Below are 22,185 nucleotides of genomic sequence, written 5' to 3'. Positions count from 1 at the left end.
AATGCAAAACAATAATGAATCATGGGAAATTGAGAGATAATATGCATCAGCATTACCTGTCCAGAGTGTAAAACTTTTACTTACAGGACTCAGGACCTGATCTGGCTGAATCCTCAGTGCTGTAAAATGTGACCAGTTGCAGACCGGAGCTCCTATTTACGGAGATACTAAGCAGAGATGGGGACTATATCATGCAAAATATAAGAAACAAAAAATATTCCTGTTTCCCTCTTCCTCTTTTCTCATCTGATAAATGAGCTGATTTGTCAAAACAGGCAGTGGAGCTAGAGAGGACAGGGGAAAAGATTTGGCATTTAGGAAAAAGAAAGAAAGAAAGAAAGAAAGAAAGAAAGAAAGAAAGAAAGAAAGAAAGAAAGAAAGAAAGAAAGAAAGAAAGAAAGAAAGAAAGAAAGAAAGAAAGAAAGAAAGAAAGAAAGAAAGAAAGAAAGAAAGAAAGAAAGAAAGAAAGAAAGAAAGAAAGAAAGAAAGAGAAAGAAAGAAAGAAAGAAAGAAAGAAAGAAAGAAAGAAAGAAAGAAAGAAAGAAAGAAAGAAAGAAAGAAAGAAAGAAAGAAAGAAAGAAAGAAAGAAAGAAAGAAAGAAAAGAAAGAGAAGAAAACTGAAGATGAGAACTGAAAATATTCTGTTTCTTTTTACCGAGAGCAAATAAAACTTCCTGGACAGCTCTAACGATCTATCCCTAAAAAAATATCATGAAGGAATATTTGAAACTATTGGAATAGTCTTAGTCCCATTCACACTGCAAGATGTTCAAGGTATGTGGTACTTCTTTCATGATTTTTATGTTCTGCCCCAGCTCTGAAGGAGTGTTATATCTGAGTCACAGAATTATGCTTTTCACTTGGATCCTGTAACACCCCTACGCTTTATTATTTCATCTGAACTGCAAATTTCCATGGATCCAGCATTTAAGAACTTGCCCAACTTTAAGAGCCTATTGCTTGCTGGGAAGCTTTCCACAATACAAATTATGCATATGCTTTGCAGGATTAACCGCTCTATACCATAACTGCATTTCATCTGGATGAGATACAGACCTAATCCAGGGGGCTGGATGCTGTGTAGTGCATTGTTCTAAAATTTGCCTATGAACACATACGCCTTTTTATTGAAGAGCTTGTCCTATCTGATTGAACTCTGGCACTGGGTTCATGATCAGTCTTAGGTAACTTGGAAAGGATTAATCCTGGCACCGTGGGCTTGTACACGAGGGTTACGGTTTGTGTATTGGATGCGGGGTTCACTCTAAGTCACTGGGAAGACGGAAATCTGCATGCCTAACAAAGAGGCACTGTCATTGCCTTGCCTTGCCAATTCACTGTATTTTAAAAAGGAAGCAGAGTGATTCTGTTTAAAATGCACAAGACATCTGTATGGAGGATGAGAATTTCAAAGTATGACACAAGTCTTACTTTAAGAGGAAGTATTATTGTTCTTCCAGAGATGGAAAGGGAGGAGAAAAAGTGTGGAGTAGTTCAACCCTGCTAAATTTGTGGACAAAGTGGCAGGCTGAGGGCTACACAGCAAGCTGGGGAGAAATCTCAGCAGTTAAAAGTCAAAAATTTGGTCTCCGAGCTTGCCATTCAAAGAAATACGATGTACTATCTTCCTACTTGAAAAAGAAGAGCAAGTGTGTGCTAAAAAATCAAAGGTTAGACATCCATCCACATGCTCCTTGCACCAGGCATGGTGCCTGCAACACCCAAAAATGTGTGTCGAAGTTAACAGCAAAGTTCAATAGCTGCAAGAAGATGAGGAAGAATTCATCTGCTTTAATTGTTTCCACAACTTAAGCTGCAGGCACCAGGAAATTAATCTGGGCAATAGTCGAGACGATCTGCGCAAAACTGGGTCCAATGTTGCTAAAACAAGCCGGCTGAAATGAAAAAGTGCAGCTGTGACTCTCTGACTGATACCAACACACACACGCAAACACACGCACACACACAAAAAGGCCCCAATTATTATTCTTATTATTTATGAACGTGGAGGAAAAGCCGAAGGGAGAACAGTAATGCACCCAGATGCTGATTAGCAGGGGATTATATTGATGATGTAATAAAAATTCACTTTGTCTCTTAAGCTGCACCAGGACAATCAGAGACAGATTAGATAAAAATCAGAGAGAATGAATAATAGAAGGGAGAAGTAACATCATAAACTGTAACTCCCTGCAAAATGTTCTACCTCCAATTGCCCCGCATCAGAATAAATAAGGGTTGGAGGATGTAAATACAGCCTAAACTCAGATAGAAAAGAGTTTGATGTGGCTTTGCACACGTATTATTTATCAATGAGCAGTCATGTATGCACATGTATGTACCTGCGTGGAGATGCAAATTCACACACATCTTCACACACACGTGTACACCTGTCTAGCTATGTTGAACAGACAGATGATGAAAGAGAGCTGAAAAGAGAAAGCATGGTATGTGGAGAGGGACAAACAGACAGGGAAAGCATGTGGAATGGACAACTGGAATCACAGAGGAATCAATCTGTGCGAGAAAAATATGAATTTGCAGGAAAAAACAATGCCATCTCCAAGTGACAGGGCAAGGAATGCAAATGCAGTCCCCTCGTGCTCTTATATTTATCGACATATTCACCGGCATGTGTTCCTACCTGACTGAGTCTCCCAGCCGTGAAAACCCCCCTGGCCATAGGGAGATAGAAAAGTTTTTCCTCTTCGAGCACTTGCTTGAAAAGGAGCAGAACTGCTGCATGTCGAACGTTGGTTTTAAGTTTACTGACCATGTTTAATATTTGATTAAACCTTTGGCATAGCTGACTATACTGATCTGAATAGATGAGCCGATGCTTTTCCTGGTAGTAAACCCAAGCATAAGTAATAGCCATCCGCTGACTGCTGCTCTCTTGCGCATACCAGTAGGATTTTGCCGTGTCTGTAAACCTGCTACCTGCTTCGGGATTCTTTTCAACTATTCAGTATTTTCAGCTGTGCTTTATGGAATGAAACAAAAACAAAAACACAATCAGAACGCTTCCTTGGCCATGCAGGGGGCTGCAATTTATTAACAGCTAAAAGAAAAGGAAAATCTCTTCCTTCTCAAGTCGTCCTTGGCTTAAGAATATTACCTGTACTTCTCACAGTACTTTTTGCCTGTGGTTTGCATTATCACTGGCTAAATACATTAGAAAATGCTCATCAGCTTGCTCGGCAGCTTGGGGATGTTTGTGCGGTTGCCCACACGCGCGCGCGCACACACACACACATAGCAATTTTATAAATAAATCACAGTCACAGGGGTGAGAAGAGGGCATGCGGTACTTTGTGAGGGAGCAGAACAGCAAAAAAATAAAGGACATTGCCAGGATGAGCTTGAGCTCCTCTGTGCCTCTGAACGATTGTGAGATGGCCACCAAGGCTGGGCACACAGGGAACGAGGGGACACCATCTTGGGCAGCTCTTACCTCCTAGATGAGGGAATATCTAACCCCTCAACACTGACACTGAGCAGGCCTAAATAATCAGCATACATGCTTTACACCTCAAATGAGACAAGGCTTGCCGGGAGAGGTAATATCTTTTATTAGACCAACTGATAGAGTTGAAAAAAATAGACAAGCTTTCAAGCACACAAGGAAGTCTGTCTGTTTTTTTCCAGATATATCAGCTGGACTAATAAAAGATATTACCTCTCCTTACAAATGTTGTCTCATTTATAACCTTAGACCATCACCGCTAAAGCTACAGCATGACTTATGCCTTAAATACACACAAAGCTCTTTACAAAGCCAGATAGCATAAATTCCTCTTTAGACACAGCAAAATGAGGAAGAGCCAGGTCTAGGAATGGGATCTTGCAAGACACAGGAGGTTAGTAAGAGGTCCAGGCTAGAAATGGGGTCCTAATCCCTTCCTACCAACCTCTGAAAGAAGCAGGCTGATGCAGTTCTACACCAAAGCTTTGTCTTGTCCTCCTGCTTTAATTCGTGGTTGCTAGAGAAAGGTCCTGGAGCTGAGGGGTAGTTCTATTTCAAAACAGCAGGAAAAAACATTTCTGCAGGAAGCTGAACCGTAGACCAAGAAGGGTCTGCCAAGAATACTTAAGAATAAGCTCACGATTTTAAGAATTCAAAGGAAAATGTATGCAGGATTTTTGTTCAGGTGTGAGAAATCTGCTGCTGATTTAATGAAAAATGAAAAGTTAAAAAAGAAAAAAAGGTGCAATTGCCTTGGTGAAATTATAGACCTACTGCACTGTTGTGCTTTATTTTTTTCAGATCTCTAAAAGAGGACATTGAGCTTTGAATCTTAAAAGAAAGAAGTCTTTTCTCTCTGCACATTCAGTGGTTTACGTACAGTGATGTTTATGTGTGTACGTGTGCGCATACTTTGCAGATCTTTCTGCTACTCACACTTTTTTAATGCTAGTGGGGAAACAGTATAGCTGCCTTTTCCCCAACCCTGTTTGGGGAAGAGCTGAGAGAGAAGAGAGGCAGCTCACGCAGAAGGGAGGCTCGGAGTGGTGACTCCAGCCATGGACCAGTCAAGTGCTCTGCAGGGGTGATGGCCAAGAGCATCGCAAGGGTAAAACAGCAGTGAGGAGCTGAACTGAGGGAACAGGAGGGTGAAGAGAGACAGTGAGAGCTGGGCAGGTAGGACTGGGCTGGCTGGACTTGGTTCCAGGAAATGAACAGATCATGAGCACATGTAGGGAAGAAATATAGGCATTAAGGGAAGCAGGCATGTGAGATGAAGTCATGTGTAGGGAAGGGGTGTGACCCCTGGGGACAATGCTGAGTCCGTGGTCCACACACCCAGGCTTGGACCAGAAACCTTTGCCCAAGGAGGAAGTTTGGCAAGGGAGGATAAGGAGCTGGTTCTGGTTCCAAACCCAGATGAAGCAAATTGGTGGCCTGGGAAAGGAGAAGGGAGCAAGAAGATTGCCCGGCACTCAGACGGATGTCTTCTGCCTGGTGGCACAGAGCAGGAACAAAGCTCTGGCTAGTGGCTCAGCTATTTCTTTATGCATTGAGAAATGGCAGCCAGGAGCCTTGTTCCTGGATCATTGTAGGGGAGGGGACAGGGTAATGACACCTCTATTGTGCAACTCCTTTTTTAAATAAACTCATGAAATCTAATTCTACCACCACCTTTCTGGCCTTTTTCAATGAGCTGGTCAGTAACAAACGATCTTTTAATGGCACAGAGCAGCCGTTATATGGGAGAACAGACTGAGGCTAGCATAACACATTCCCCTCCAAACAAAAACCCAACATCTCTCCTATATTTTTTTTTCTACCTTCCCCATCTGCAAACACTGTCAGTAAAGCTGAGTAAATATATAAATAATTAAACAAACAAATATTTTCCCTGCTGCCCCCAGGCCTTTGAATCTGAGACTTCGTTGGATTTCAGGCAATCAAACAGCATCACATTCACACACTCACTCTGCACGCACGCTTCCTCTCCACCTTTGACAGAATATCATTGACTTGAGTGCACTGTGATGATTTCAAATAGACCTGGGCTAGATAATCAACTGTACACACACTGTACACACATGCATACTCCAGCCTTTCCATTTATTTCATTAAAAATGTAAGCACAGAGAGGTGGAAACACAAAATACCTCATATGTTGCTATTGATGAACTAGCTAAAGCTACCACTGAATTTAAAAAAATAAAAAAATAAAAAACTGAAAAGAAGATGAAATAGTGGGGAGCCTGATTTATTTGCCGGTCAATGGCCAGAGCGTCACTGCAGGAGAGAATCTGAAAACTCCCTTTTAAATGAAAAAGATTCTAAATTAAGTTTGTTGTGACTGGCTACTTGAGGTCACTGGAATCTTGTTTATCCCCCACAGTAAGCAGCTTCTTGAGCAGTAGCCCCAAAAACCCCCTTCTGGACTACCTCACTCTGCAAAAGCCAAGGACGTTCACATTCCTGCTTAAAGATTCATGTGGGTTCTGTCTGTTATCCATGAGACTGGGTCAGAGTCTAACTATTGACTTCAGAGAGCATTGGGTCGGTCCTCGGTAAATGGAAGACAACTGTCAATTCCATCTGCTCGTACTAGGGACAGGAGTACACTTGTCTGGAGGGAACTTGCTCTTTTTACTGACCTAGGGAAAGCAGATTCCTTTGGTTTGATCCAAATTGTATTGCAAACAATAGGTTTGGATCAGACCCTTAGAGAAGAAATGCGGGATGCAGCCCTTCATCAAATCCTTCAGCCTTACGGCTCCTTCAGTTGCCATAACAATGAAGAGTATATATGTGATTCACTAAAATAAAAACCAAAACAAAAACCAAAACAAAACAAAAAACAAAAACAAAAACAAAAAAACCCCAAAAAACAAAAAAACAAAACAAAACAAAACAACAACAACAACAACAACAACAAAAGGAAAACAAGATCCTGAATAAGTGAATGATAATATTCCTGTAGACAGAGAAATTGTGACGGCTGAATCCCACTCACGCAAAAAAAAAAAAAATTGTCAAAATTGCTGTTCACCCTTTCTTGGCAAAACAGGGACAAATTAGTATTTTCAAGTAAAATGAGCAAAGCTAATTTTCCACCTCCCTACCGTGTGTTTTTTTGCAAGCTTATTTTCCTGATCTGCACTGAAAGAGGCTCTGATGCAACACACTTGTCATCAGGGATGCATGAAAACCTTTCCTGACGGAAAATGAATGTTAAATTTCTGCTACTAATGCCTCCCTCCTAAAAAAAAGTCCAACTGGCCTAATATTGCAGATGAGAAAATGACAAATCAATAACCTTCTGAAGCCAATTGGAATCTTCTGATTGATTCAACAGGTTTCAGATCAGGCCTGAAGGCACCGAGCTTAAGTGACTCCATCAGAGAGTGTTGGTGATTAATTATCCCAGCCCTGATTAGAACTCAGCAGCCCCGGTCCTTTGCTGCTTGCCCTCACCCACCAGATCCTTCCCATACTTTGAAAATGCTCTGATTTCAAAAGGGTGGCTCCGAGATATGGCAGCCGCCAGTAAACAGTCCAGAAGGAATGGCAGTGTTTGCTTTTCTTTCTTGTTTTTTAATTTACTGTTAACTTTTACTGTATCAAGAGTAGAATGAAAAACCCAGAATCACTATACCACCATTATCTCCTGTGAGATCTTTATGTACATTTTCTCTTACAGTTTGTAAGGATTGACTTGCTTTCTTTTCCTCTTTGTCAATGATTTAATTTGGATTATAATTATTTGTAAGATACTCTAAATCGTCTAGGTCCAGACTCTTCCAAATAAACATGCAGCACTGCTATGCTTTTAAAGACTTTGCCAGAGGATTTTTGTTGGTTGTCTTGCCCATTCCTCACTTCCACTCCTACTTTTTTTCTTTTATTGTCAGCATCTTGAATAAGATTTCTTTTTCTTAAAAGAAAAATAAAAAATCCATAGTAAGAAAAAAAGAAACCACAGACACACAAAGAAAACAAAGCCAGAAAAACGACCAGTTTCCGTCTGAACACACATAACAGAACAAATCCTGCAGAACAGCATAACTGAATAATAGTTTATCTTTTTTATAAAAGAGGGTGAAAAATTGAATCCTTGTCTGTGTATTATTGAAGATGGAATAGGATCAAATAAATTGCTTTTAAAAGCAATTAAATGCTCACAAAAGAAAAACACTCACCCTGTAAACTGAGAGAAGAAATAATGAAATGCAAACCATCTTGAAACTACCGTATGGTGACTGGAACGAGACATTTCGAGCCGAATGGTACAGCAGGATCGCATAGCATACCTAGACAAGGCAGCCTACAGCTGAAGAGGGAGTTAGGAAATTCAGAAAGCAAGCTGATCTTTGTATCTAGATTTATAAGAGTGAAAACCTTACGACACTTACACTGCATGCTATCGACAGCTGCTGCCCCAACAAGAGGTACCTTGCAGAACTGCCCGTAACTTAAGGTCTAGTGGAAACCTTGCTGCAGGTGAGGTCGGGTATTCCTAAAGACTTCAATCAGCATCGGAGCAGACCTCTGTCCACCCTACAAAGCCCTTTTCCATCAATTATAGACCGTGCATAGCACATATATCTTATTTTTACCCTCCTTTCCCCAGTATTTTTAAAATGATACTAAAAGTGTGAATAATAAACAGAGCCCTTTCACTGCACTGCTGCATTAGCAGAAGAGCTCTCTGGGATCAGTTCTGCTCCATCCTGGAGTTTCTCCAGGCCTCTGGGTTCTCTGCAGCTGCCAGGCAAAGACTTGATCCGACAGCAGGAGGTTTCTCATCCCGTTATGGGGCTGGTGAGACTTGGGAAAGAAACAGAAAGAAACAGAGCCCTGCCTGAAAGGTGCAAGGAAGCACTTTTCTCTGGATTGGCTTTCAAAGAGTTGTCAGGCAGTTTGGCTCCTCTGCAAAGGTATCTGCCTCTCTTTCTCTCCCTCTTTCATGCACCATTTCAAAGAAGTGCATCTTTACCTTATTATATTATTAGAATAAATCAATATTATTAATATTACATGTGGCCAATTCTGTAAATTCTTCATAGTTCTCCTCCCTGCCTGTTAACAGCAGGTACATTATACAGTCCCTGGTTAGATTGGTCAACCAGGCTATCGATAGTCTTAATAAGCAATATCTGTATTGTGACCTTTGCTCGCAGAACTGAATCTCTCCTATAGGGCTGTCATATTCCTTAAAGAAGTATTGATAAGCTCATTACTGTATCGCTACATATAATTTTAGGTGTGATTTTCACTCACCCTCAAGCATCTAGTAACCTAATACCTTTTTTTCCTACTAAAGCATCGGCCCTTTTACAATTGATCAAATAATGAATTAGAGCATTATAGAGAGGAAACATAATCAGGGGATTTCTACAAGCACACTGTGATATATCTTTTGATCTTCTGACAACCTTCATCCCTCTGGATCCTAGGAAGGAAGCACTGTTTTATAGGGATATTATTAGGCTGATGCTGCTTTATACATCTACCTGCAAGAAGCTACTGAATCCAACAAAGATATTTGTGTGCGTTTGCAGTGAGTGATACGTAGTATGTGATGCGAATCTATCCTTAGGGACTGAAAAGGAGAGGAAATATGCACAAATATAAGTCTGCCCTTTCTATACATGTGTACATACACAGCCTTCGTGTATTATGTACACAGGCATTTGAATTAGAAACAGGCCAAATATGCAGTCAGATCTCATCAGACCAACTCTGTCTGCAAAGCTCCATTTTTATTCTGTTTGAAGAAGCTTCATGTCCAGAGTTATCTGCCCCAGCATACTGGGAAGTCAGCTGGGTTGCTGCAGAAATATTTTGGAGACTCAGATACAATGTACAAATAAACCAGACATGGATTAATTAAGTGTGACTGTATCATTAAATTAGTATAATGAACAAACAACTACGTATCATATTAAACTCTGCATATAATTCCAGGAATAGTCTGTTAAGTCACCTGCCACTTTCATACCTTCATGATCTCTGTAGTGTCTTTTAGATAGAAATTATTTAGAGGTATATGTCAGCCTTAATGTATATATGTCTCTATTGAATGCACGTTTTCATTAATATGCACATATAACAAATGCTTGCACATACGTATGATACACAAATGCAGCAGATGCATTCGTATCCATCTGAAGACACAACTTCATGTAAAAGTTAATTCTTGGGGGCATCATTCAGGCAAACTGTACTTCATTATACTTACCAGATTTAAATTAGAAATTAAGAAAGGGAAAAAATAGTCTGTTTTATGAACTCTTCCTGTGCTGCACCTTGGTGTCTCAAACTGTAAGCAAGTTTCTGGTGGCGAAATACTCTGGCAGACCTAACAGAGATGGCAAACCTCTCTGACTATACACATCCCTGGGGACACAAACACTGCCAACAAAGCCATCTATGAAATAGTTAATATTAAACAATGATTGTCCGTGTTCAACAAAGGAGGGACAAGTAAACAGATAAGGGTGAGGTAGATCGAAATCTGCATGCCTCATTGGCTGAGCTGTCGGATATTTCTAATGCATTTGAAGGGTTTGTTACTAAGAACCTGCTAAGTATCTTTAAACCTTTGATCTGTAGCCAGTCTTAACAAAGGTGACAATTAATTAAAGGAGAGTGCATTGCAATAAAGTTACATCGTGGTCAGTTTATACATACTGTCCAAAGCTGGTTCACAGAAGTCACTGTCAATTAAAGTCTTCTTGGAGTCCAGTTCATTATCAATTTTTCCCCCTTGCCTTGATCAATATTTTTGGCTGCTTCTGCTTGACAAACTTAACACAATGTCTATATCTATATGTCTTGCCATTCATTTACATGGAATAGATGGCCGTGTATGATTTATTTTTAGCCACTATGTATGGTCAGACACTTTATTTGTGAGGTTTAGAGCTCTCATCCATCTTTATTTTAAGGAATGACAATAATAAGCCCTCTCTACCTTCGAGGGGATGTCAGGTAGATATAATGAATACACATTAAAAGCTGCATTCACCTGTGTGTGTATTCAGGACATGGCTCACACTGACAAAAGCAAATAAATGCAGTATCTGCGGTGCCATCCTGACTTCAGTCCACCTCAAGTGATGTGGCACACAGAGTGATGCAAGAGATCCCGAGGTCCCCAGGATGCAAGAATGCATCCCGAGGAGTTACGGAGGGAGAAAGGTCTCTATAAAAATACCCCAGCTCAGTCAAGGAAGTGGCAGTGGCAGAAAAACTGTAATTTACCCTTGCCATGGATATTATTTTTTCCTCTTTTTGCTGAAGATTTTAATATGTGAGGATCAGACTGCCGTGACATGCCCCAGCAACAGTCATACGGGCATTAGTGGAACAGTTAAGCAAGTGAGAAATGTGGCAGGGGTCAGGCTTTTTGCAGTTCTTCAGCTTCATTTAAGTTTTAGTTTCACTCACTGAAGGAAAGCAAAGTTCAGACACAAGCCACCAGGCACAGAAGTTGGTTGTGTTTCCTGCAAATGTGGTTTTCCTATGTAAATCCACATCCCTCAGTTTTAACAGGAAAGGGACACACTCAGTTTGCAAATGTGAACCTACTGATGAGATGGCGAAGTTCTCATGAACTTCTGCCCAGAGCGCAGAAATGAGGTCTTCGCTTCCTCCTGGAAAAAGATGCTGCAATTAATGAAACACCAGATTCATTAAGGCCAGGATTCAGCTTAGCTCACTTAACACCTCACTGGGTTAGCATGAACGCAGGGCACAAACATGACAACACATGATGGAAAGTTCGTACTGAGCTCTGTAGTCTGCTGTCGCTGAATATTTTTGTAGGGCTACAGCCAATGCCAACACAAGTCTTTGGGCATTGGATGCTTTTCTATCTATTATAAATGCAAGTACCTGGCCCAACAGCCTCAATCATCTTCCCCACTTTTTCTCCCTTGGAGCCATTACTGCCTGTCACATAAACCTGCCTGGGTTCACACTTGATTGACGGGAGGGACGGTAACATCTCCTTTAGTGTCGTCCTGGTCTGTCGGGTCAGTGCAGCTGGTATGCATGTGCACAGAGTCTGTATGATAAAAAAACACCCTGATGTCTTGCTAAAAACTGTGGCTGAGTATTTCCAGCTCTGAAGGCTAGGGGAGATCCTCCCTGGTCATCTGGCCACTTCTGCCCCTTGCTCTTTGCTTCATGCACTGGAAATCCTATGCCCTCCCTCACCTCCATAGTTGACAGATACAATCCTCTTTCCTGCTGAGCACAAGACACTTTCTGCAATCTCACTCACTCTTTGCCCAGGCAAAATTTCCAGATAGTCTCTGACAACTTCCTTCGAAAGACTATTCCATCAGATGTCTGGCTTTTATTATACGGTGCAATTTGAATTCCCTTCTAAAGAAAGCCCTGTCTGTTGCACTGGTTACTGGTAGAAGCAGGATACGGGATAAGATGAACTACTGTTTTCATCCAAGGTGACATGGATCCTCAATTTTTTTCCCCTACTTTAATGCTGATTATTTAAGAATTCCCAATCTTTTCTGGATGAACACAGAGAAAAAATAAAATGAGATAAACCAAAAACAAATGATGTTCTGTTTCCGTTGCTATTCTTCAGAAATAAGTAAATTCCTGATCCACCATCTAATTAAAACATTGTTTTGGCAAAGTAAATACTATGAGGTTTGGAAGTTGAAACTATTGTGGTCTTTTTTTTTAGAGGGTAAAAAAAAAAAGGAAAATCATCTTTTATTTCCTTCCTTAAAATGCCCACGGACATCGGTATGTGTAGATGTTGAGGGACAGAAGCATCTATAAATGTGCTGGAAATGTAAGACTAACTTGGAGAAAGGTAAGAGAAGAAACAAAAGCTCCTAAAACACAAACTTTAATTTCTTTCTTTTCTCCATGTTCTATAACTTCAAAATAAATGCATTCTTGTGAGGATGGTTAGCTGATATGGTAGTGGGGCTAGCTGAAGAACAGCTTTCAGTGCAAAACTTAACAGCCAAGTGAGAGATCCCAGAAAATTGGAGTTTGTACTGGAAATGCTGACACAACCATAACAACAGCATCATAACTGGCTGCAGCTGCTTTTAGAAACCAGAATCCATGTCCAGAGCCCTGAAAAAAAGAGTTAACACGTAGCCGTCTAATTTATGAAGCAATCTAGGCTATCCGTTTGACATTATCAAATATGCATATAAGCTCATCTGTATTGGAGATTATAATGTACAGGGGGATTTTTCCTCTCTCCTCTGAGCTGCATTTTGATTATTTTAAGGAGTTGTTCTTTAGACCTAAGGCATAAAGTCTCTTCTGTTTTATTCCAGTTTATTTGTGCATTTACCTCCCTAAAACTTGTTTGGTTTACTACCATACTAAATGCTGTATGTGTTTCTTTCAGCCAGGAAAGCCTTATGTTTCAATTATGGAGGAGTTTATTCAGCACCTGTATAGCGTTGTGCTTCTTTACTAAATTTCCGTTTCTCAAATGTGTGGATGTATATACATCACTTTTTTTTTTTTTCTGTATTCATACACACACACAATACACACATTTATACATATATACAAATATATCACCTTAATTGAGCGCACATCTTCACTGCACTTCTGAATTTCTGCGGTATCCAAAACATTTATAAACATCCTTAGACTTAACAAGGTTTTAATCTTTCTATCATCTATCTTTGTAATCAAACATAACAATATAATGAATGGAAGCCTTGTTTATCTACCTCCTATGTATTTTAAATTCCAAAATTATTTATACTTTTGAGAAGGTATAGCAGTAAAAGAACTAAACTATTCTTTTCCTACTGCATTTTTCTAGCTGCACTGAATACTTATCAAGTGAAGTTCGGGTCAGGTAGGTACACCATACTAGCCACAGGACTGCAATAGTGGATGCTGGGGAGGTTTTCGGGGTTTTGTGTTTACCCCTCTCTAAACAAGGCTGAAAAGACTGTTGTAGCTCTCAGGTCCAGGAAAGATGCTTTCTTTCTCACTGTACGCTGTCTCCACTCTTTTAAGTGCGCTCACCCGCGTGTGTTTCAGTAAATCTCAGTTAAGTGTACAGTGCTGATTTCCTCTGACTTCCTAAATAGAATATTATGGAGACCTGTGTGTTTTAAATTAAAACACATTCCAGACCTTGGTTACAAGCATGCTTCAGTAGAAAAGGCTGTTTAAACCTATGGGGACAGTCCTATATTTAGATTACATTAATTCATAAATATTATACTAAATACCACTTAAATTGGCCTTAAATGACTTCAAAGATAATGCATTATAATATGGCTGTCCTGAGAGCACTAACCTTTATGTCTCCCAGTAACTCAGCCTTTAAGCATACACCACTGCTAGATAAGAAGGGGGGAAGTTATGAATGAATGGCTTGCTAAATTGTTCGAGTGTGATTAGTTAACTCCATGCGCGCGCGCGCGTGTGTGCGAGCGTGTGGGTGGGTCAGCTCTCCCCGGTAGATCTCTACCCGCAGATCTCAGCACACAGCCTCTTCCCAACCCTAGAGCAAAGTGCCACAGCAGGAGTGCGTTTCTGCCCCGTGTGGAGAGAAGCGAGGATGGGGGGAATATGTAGCAGCGATGCTTGTGTCATGAAAGATTCTTTTCTCAGAGAGCTGGCAATTCTTTTCCATGTTCCCTCACTTGCTGCTTCCCCTATACCCTCTTCTCCATTTGTGTGTCTGCAAGAGAATTGTGCTCCCCTGCCCCTTCCGTGGTACCTGGCGTGGCGTTAGACAGGGCTGCTGGTGAGAGCATCTAGGACTTCAGTGCCCCTTTTTGATAGGGATTTTTTTTTTTTTTTTGGCAAAGAGGAATAGATATGTACTTCATCTTCAGGTTCTTAATTTTCAATTTCCTTCTGATATACAGAAGCCTCACCACAGGATCTCTTCATAATATTTTGAATCATACACATCCCGTGCTCTCATTTCAGTGGGCTTATACCTGAAATGACTCCGGTTGCTATGTTTTTACTCTACGCTAATTCCCCACTCTTCCCCTCCTGCAATGCAAACCCACCTTCTCCCTCTCCACACCCAAGATTTTCTTTCCGTACACTTAAATAAACTACAGCCCACTATTAACCCTTCAAAGTATACTACTGCCACAGCTTCATCCTCTGGATTAGGAATTTTATCAACTGAGAGTGATGGATCAATTAATGTACAAACATGATGCATCACTTATGGAAAGCATTTTGGGGTTTCATATTGCCATCGTACCCCTGAGAACCAGTTGGACTGTCTTTATTCAGTTCTTCACCTATGCCTCCAGCAAAGCCAAAACAGGGAGATCTGAGTGAATACTATGTTTCACATGACTGAATTTAGAGAAGGGGAAAGAGAAAGAAAACAGATTAAAAATGAAATGAAATGAAATGAAATAAAAAAGCCAAACGCAATCCTCATCCTTCAAAGCCCCATCATGCTTTTTGACTTAATAGTAATTAATCACTACTGGCAAGAAAGTAATTTTTTTTCCAGGTAGCCAGAGGCACATTTTTATCAGGATTAGCTAATAAATCAGTGGCATTGCTAGAAAGGAGTTCAAACTCTTCTTGGATTTACTAAATAAAACGGATCTCTGAAGCATCGGCAACTCGTTGTCTATTGAAGCTTCACTCAAAACCTAACCTACGATATAACAATCAACATCATCATTTTTCCTTCTAAAGTCCAAAACTTCCAGGGTGTTAAAAATAACTGTTTCTTTCACGAATAACACATACAATTTGGTTTCACAATGTGACAAGAAATCCCACCTGGATTTTTTTCCTATGTTTCAGCTTTAAAACAGAAATGGAATGAATGGAAATGAAGTTAGTATCTTGTTTAATTCAGGAATATGTGTTAAACATATCCAAGCAAGATAAATGATCCCTCTCTCTCTCTATCTCTCCCTCCCCCCTGCTTCCTGAGTTTGTCTTTATGAATACAGGCGTACAGTAAAAGCAAAACTGAACAACACTCACATCTATGGAACAGAAATTAAACTTAGTGCATAGATTGATTAATTATATGTTTAAGGTAGAACAAAGCAAAAGAATTAATTCTCATCAACCAATCAAAATAACATCCCCATTTAAAAAACAAAACAAAACAAAACCAAACAAACAAAAAAAAACCACCAAAGCCTCTACCTAGATGTTATCTCAAACATTTCATCTATACTATGCTGAGTGATTCTCTTCAGTGTAGCTTATACTGTTGTTATTTTTTATTTAATGGAAACCTTAGATAATTTCTGCAAACACATGCATGCACACGGGCTCGCTGGCTACTCACTACGCCCCATCTATTAGACAAAACCTCCCAGGACCTTTCCTTCCCTGTTCTTCGTACTATCATTTTATTGTTATTATTAATAATTATTCTAGAGTGGATGTCGTGTTTAGAAGATGTCCATCAGACCTTCATGTGGCTTCTAGGAAGCTAGTCTGAAAGGAAAGCTAGGTTCAGAAGGGATAGACTGATCCTTGTAAATATGAGAAGGGTGTTTGGAGCAACCGGCAATATCCAGTAACTTGTACTGAGTCCCCAGTCCCCAAGCCCTGAATGTTTTCTGTATCCTGTGCGACACTGGTACTTTGCACTGCCAGGGTATATTTTAATTCACATTTTCTAAAGGTGGAGAGTAGGGGAGTGAGTGAGAAAGGGAAAGAAATGTCTCCTAAACATCCTATTAAGTTTAAGATTTACAACTTGCCATGGCAGCTGGAAAGCTGGGAAGCCACTAATGCTGTTCCCCGTGACTCTCCCTGCCAGGAGTGAGTCGGCTGGAGTAGATGTTGCTATTGAACCTATCTCATAACAGATACAACTTCTACTCACCCCGTGTTCCCCTGCACAACCGTTTTTCCTCCTGCACTATGTCTGGAGTCACACCCTGCTTATTTCTGATCTGATTTTTTTTTTCCTCTTCCCCCCCCCCCCCACCCCCCCCGCCGTCCAAATAGCTACATATCTAACAAAATAAACACTCAAATACATGCACATACACGCACGCATGCATTATATATACAGATCCTGAATTAATAAAGTGGCTCTCTGTGCTCCCACTCCTAAGCTGGGCTACCACACAAATTATCTTCAACTTCCCCTATGCAAGTCCTACTTTCCCACCCAGTGATCTGAGCATCTTCCCCCCCACTACACACTCCCTCCCCCATCCCAAAATGTAGCATCCTCTAATCTGAAATGCACCGCCGGAGAGACTAAACAGGGAAAGGAGCAGGCAAAGCTGGAGAGGGCAAGGCATTGCATGGGGAGCACGTCTTTACTGCTTTGAAAGCAAACCCAAAAAGTTCCTGGGATGGACTTTGGGCACACTAGAGTAGTGCTAGCAATATGCCTGCTCAGAGACTTCTCTGTTCTGAAACTGAACTGCAACCTACCCCTCCTGGCTTGCCCTCTCCAACACATACTCATTTTGTGATTTTATTCTTCCCTCCCTGACAGAGATGTTTTATTTTTATTTTTAAATTGTTTTTATATCTCTGTTCCCACGCTGAACAAAACCTAAATGAACACCTCCTCCACGCCCCCAGCAAATCACTCTCCTCTATCACCAGTTTCGGAGCAGACTACAAGTAAGAATCATAACAGAGTTAAAAATGAAAAGAAAAAAAAGTAAATAAATAAAAGAGAAGAAGGTGAAATGAAAAGGTGCCAGTGCCCGATACACAACTGTAGTAAAATAGGGGCTTCCCAGCTCCGCGGAAACACGCGGACAGACAGACGGACACACACCCCTTGTTGGAAAATGTGCAGCTCCCAAAGATAAATAAAGAAATCCTCTTAATCTTTTTCAGCACCACCAGCGTGTGGACAGCTGCCTGCCAACCCAGCCTCCCGCTCCGGCTCTCGCCTGGACTCTCCGGTTTTCACAAGTGGCAGCATCTTGCCCCTCTAAAAGGGGGAAAGCCATAAAAATACTAAGAAATAAGGCAAAGGGAGCTGACCCCCTTCTCTGCTTCTCTCTCTTCTCTTTCCAGGAGGGTCTATTATTTCTTTCCCTGCCCCCCAGCCTGCCGCCTCCGCCCCCGGCCAGCCAAAAATGAAATAAAATGAAATCGAAAGGAAAGAGAGAAAGAGAGATCCAGAGAGGGAGTGAGAACCTGCCTTCTTCTCCCGATCTCTCCCGGGAAAGTTCAGGAGGTAACTCACCTTTGTGCATGCCAGTGAACCTGTCCTTCAGCACCGTCAGTTCATAGATCTTCCCGAACTCCTCGAAGAGCGGTTTGAGGTCTTTCTCGTCCAGGTTACGGGGGATCTGCCCAATAAAGAGCTTAATGGCATCGTGGTCCTTCATTGGGATGGTGGATGGGTTTCCGGGACTATGGTTTAATCCGTTCATATGCCCGTTGGTGCTGGGGTTGCTGTGATTGCTACTCAGGCTGGTATTGTCTGGTTGTCCGTTTGCTAACGTGGCCATCTTTATATACATAGAGAAAATCTTCTTTCCTTTTTTTCCCCCTCTTCTTTTCTCTCTCCCTCTCTCTCTCTCTCTCGCTCTCCCTCTCTCTCCCTCTCTCTCGCTCTCCCTCTCCCTCTTTCACACACACACACACACTCACACACACACACACTCCTCCCTCTCCGTCTCTCTCTCTCTCTGGGTCTGATCTGATTTTTTTTTTACATTGAAGATCTGTGTCCTTTCCGTTTAAACAGGCTGGATCGGTTCAAATTCCCAGCCAGACTAGGGGGTGGGGTGTGAGTGTGTGGATGTGTGTGTGTGCGGGGAAGGAAGGCTGGGGGTGGGGGATTGCTTTTGCCTCTACTCTGCCTAAACCCCCTCCTCCCATCCAACCACCCCCCCCCGTCTGTCTGCCCGGGAGAAGCTCAATGGTATCTTCCAACACAGCCCCCGGCTATAAATAGCACTAGGCGCATGGCTCTTTGAGAGACAGTCAATTTCTATTGTGCCAAGTGAGCAAAGGGGAACGGTTGCGTTTTTAGGACCAATGATGATGATTTTTTTTCCTTTTCTTTTTCAAGTCCTCCGATCAATCGCTGTCGTTATAATTTCAGTGATCATCAGGAAATCTGCCTTTCATTTGAGAGGGGAAAAAAAACACAAACCCAAGGTGTTCTGACTTCTTCCTATTATGATGCTGTCTCTTATTTATTATTTACTCTTAGTATGAATTCGCAGTTGATAATAAAAGCAGTTGAGATACGGATGAATCCTCGGTCTCAGAGGTTGTTTTTGCTATTGTTGTTGTGGTTGTGATGTTACAAGCTCTCTTTACTATATCTGTTCTTGTTGCATCTTAAAAAAAATAAAAATGCATGCTCTTTATGCTCTTATTTTTAAAATTATACTGCCGATGATGACATCGGGCTAGGAAAGATACAAACTGTATTGTTGTAGGTCTTTAGAGAGAGAAAAAAATAGCGAGATGACTATTAATTTTCATGCTGCCGATATTTATTTTACATATAGTCAGTGGGGGTGTTATCTCCTCTGTGTGTGTGCGTGTGTGTGTATTGGAAAGGGATTGATTAGATAAGATTTTCTTGCCCGGCTTTCAAGCCATCAGGATATGCTGTCTCTCTCTGATGGAAACATAAATCGTATTTTGTAGTCATCAGGGATCGGGAGTTGCTTGTCCGGACAATGCTCTCTAGACAAAGTGTACTGTATGGTGGAAATGAAATCAGCTCTCCTTTCATAGCATCAAGGGGTGGGGAGGGCAGGGAGGCTCGGATTAAGGACACAACTCCCCCTTGTCCCCCAAATAATAATAACAATAATCCGGACGGTAACAAAACAAGGCGCTGCGTGTGCTCAGAGCAATTTCCCTGCCTTTTTCTCTTCCTGGCTTTCCCGTGCGAGCCGTGCGGGGATGAAGCGCGGAGAAGCACCAGCAGGAGAACCGGGAGCAGCCTGCGAGTTACCTGGCCTGAACCCCCCAAGCCCCGCACTCCGGGTGCAGCTCCCCGCGACAGGTTATCCCCACTACCGCCGCGCTGTTAGAAATCCCCCGGCCCCACGCCCGCCCCAGGCCGCCTTCAGGCACAGCGGGGGCTCCAGGCCATTGTTCCCGGCGCCGCCGGCTGCTCCCCGCGGCAGAGGCGGCGGCGGCCCCTGGGGGCGAGCTGGGAGCGGGACCCCTCCGGCCGGCAGTCCCCCGAGAGCTCCGGGCAGGGCATAGGGAACACGTGTGGCTGTAAAAGGAAGGGACAGTCGCGGAGGAGGGAGGTTATTAGTTACAATTCGCGGCGTTCATGAGTGTTTTATTGACCGGAATTTATTTCTATTTTTGTTTAAAAATAATAAGAGTTAAAAGAAAAAAAAAAAAAAAAGAACAGGGCAACGGTCTGTTTGTAGCAGCAGGGACAGCTTTCACTTTATTTGAGTTTTGCTTTAATAATGGAGCAACGTATTGTACTACTCTCGTGTCCCCCCAGGATCTCTCTCTCCCCCCGCCTCCTCCCCCCCCAATCCCCCTCCCAAAAAAAAAAAAAAAAAAAAAAAATGTCCCAATGTATGTTGCTCGGCTATCGCACTATCGCAACAACTCCTGAGACTGTGAGCCCTCCCCGTCTCAAAGCAGGAGGTGAGCGCGAACCGATCCGGGGCCCGGCGGGGGGTGCTGGGCTGCGCCCCTCCCCTGGGCAAGCGCGGCTCTGGGGGCAGCGGGGCGGGGACGGGCGCGGCCCCAGGGGCCACCGGGGCTCCCTTTATCCCCCGGGATCCGCACCTGGGGGCTACGCCCGCACAGAGCCCCCCGGCAGCTCTCTCTGCCTTTTCGGGCTCTTTTCAATTTCTTTCGGCGCTAATGGGGAGGCAGCTGCTGTCAGGCGGCTGATGCGGGGCTGGTGGCAGGCTCCGCGCATTGTCTGCCGTCTGACCAGACGTGCTGTTTATTGGGGTCTAAGGGGGGGATCTGTCTGTCTTCCCTTCCCATGCATTTACTTATGGCGTTTAAAGGCTAAAGACGAGATCTGTCACACCGGGAGCTGCGGGAGGGTAAAACCCTTCGGACAGACCCTCTCCCCAGTTCCCAGCCCTGTGACTCACCTGCTTTCAGATCCTGCCTTGTGCCTTGGACTGTGATAAAAGAATGACAACAACAATAAAACCTACATGAAACAAAATCTTCCAGCACCTCCCATCCTGCACCAGGACATTAAAAATGTCCACTTTTTCTGAACCTTAAAACTGCACTCACAATGGAGCAAGGAAGGTTGGCTGAAAGAAGACTTGTAAAACCTTTTTTTTTTTTTTTTTTTGGAGGAAGGAATAGCCACTATCGTGTGAAGTGAAACAGCACCCAGCACGGATCTGTCCCGGGGACAGCTCTGTAAACACCTTGTCGGTGCAGCAGGCCAGTCTGCCTGCAGTCAGGGCTTATCCCAAATGAAAGCCAATTAGAAGAACGTGGCAGTGAAAAGACTATTTTGTTGCTCTCTGAGGGTACCCCTTTCATAACAATCCTTATTTTCTAAAACTTTGAGCTGGTCTGCACCCCGTTTGAACAGAGCCGTCAGTACAGTCATTTTGAAATGGATGCTGTTCAAGTGCAGCCCCCTGGTGCACAGGCACAGCTGTGAGGGGTGGCAGGATGAAATAATATGGACACAAATATTGCTACAAGGGCTCTGGGATGAACACAGCTGCTGCTGTGGATGGAAATCAGCTCTACCCCATAAGCACCTTTACACATGTACAAGGGGCTGCACTGGATTTTATACAGATACAGGCGAAGGAAGTATGGAATTGTTATCTATAAACCAGCCTTTGCCGAACAGTTCCCAAGTGAGAAATGTTCCCAGTGTAATCACTCTGGGTCCAGTTCAACAATCCATAAACAGGGGAGTCCACCGGAATTTTGTAAGGATAAGGTATTTTGAAGCAGGCTTCTGTTTCTCCCTGAGAGTAAAAAACATTTATCTGCTTGGAACGAAAATAAGGCACTTCTTTCTCTCTCCCCCCCTTCTTACATTATTATTATTTTTTTCTCTGTGTGTTTACTTGCAGGAAAAAAAAACACACCCTCCCACCAAGCCCATCTTCAACCCTTTTTTGCTCCTTCTCCTCACTTACTATTATCTTTTTTTGGGAACACACATGCTGTGTATTCGGGGGTAGGTTAACAGTGATCTTCCCTCCTTGGAAGGGACATGACTCCAAATCAGCACCCTTGGAAAATACAATGACATTGCCCAGCCTCTCGCAGCCTGATGCCCCGGGACCAGCCCGGGTCTGCTCGCACCTCCTGTGAGAAGGGTTTTGCAGCATCGGGCTTTGGCTTTTAATGTTCCTTTCAAAGGGCTTGATTGATTGCTGTTAATCCTGTGAACAACTTCGGGGTTGTTAACAGGACTGCCCGCATTAGCAAAGGTACTCGCATACATTAGTATGCTTCTCGTCCCCATGACGTCAATAGACAGCTTTCCAATGACTTCCAGGAGGGCTGGATCAGGCCCTTGCTAGCAGCAAGTTTTTAATGAACACTGTTTGATGCAGAAAAGGGAGGAATAGTAATACATCAATCCTGAATATCTTCATTCTCCAGGAAACAAGCAGGTAAAGAAGAAAGGAAGGAACAGGCCGAAAGGTTGCCGGAGGGGGATGCTTCTGCTCAGCGTCAAAACTCTGGGCACAGAGCACACAGAGCCACCATTCACTGAATGATAGCAAAGAAATGAGAGGCCACTCTTTTTCCACGTAAATAATGTGTGTGTG

General features: G+C 42.6%; 1 protein-coding gene across 14 annotated transcripts in view; it reads right to left on the bottom strand.

Annotated features, from left to right (window-relative positions):
* The window catches only part of CELF4 (CUGBP Elav-like family member 4), a 725,820-nt gene extending 707,804 nt beyond the window's left edge, over nt 1-18,016 (bottom strand). For all 14 annotated transcript variants that reach the window (XR_001463894.4, XM_015277428.4, XM_004937077.5 and 11 more), the window contains exon 1: nt 17,655-18,016. Coding sequence is in view for 13 of the 14 variants with exons in the window: in XM_015277428.4 (XP_015132914.1) it covers nt 17,655-17,934 (280 nt within the window). In the remaining variant the exon portion in view is untranslated. The remainder of the gene's footprint in view (nt 1-17,654) is intronic.
* Between the last annotated feature and the right edge of the window lie 4,169 nt (nt 18,017-22,185).

This window comes from Gallus gallus, chromosome Z, assembly GCF_016699485.2.
Source record: "Gallus gallus isolate bGalGal1 chromosome Z, bGalGal1.mat.broiler.GRCg7b, whole genome shotgun sequence".
NCBI lineage: Eukaryota > Metazoa > Chordata > Aves > Galliformes > Phasianidae > Gallus > Gallus gallus.
This window is presented reverse-complemented; position numbering and strand designations above follow the sequence as displayed.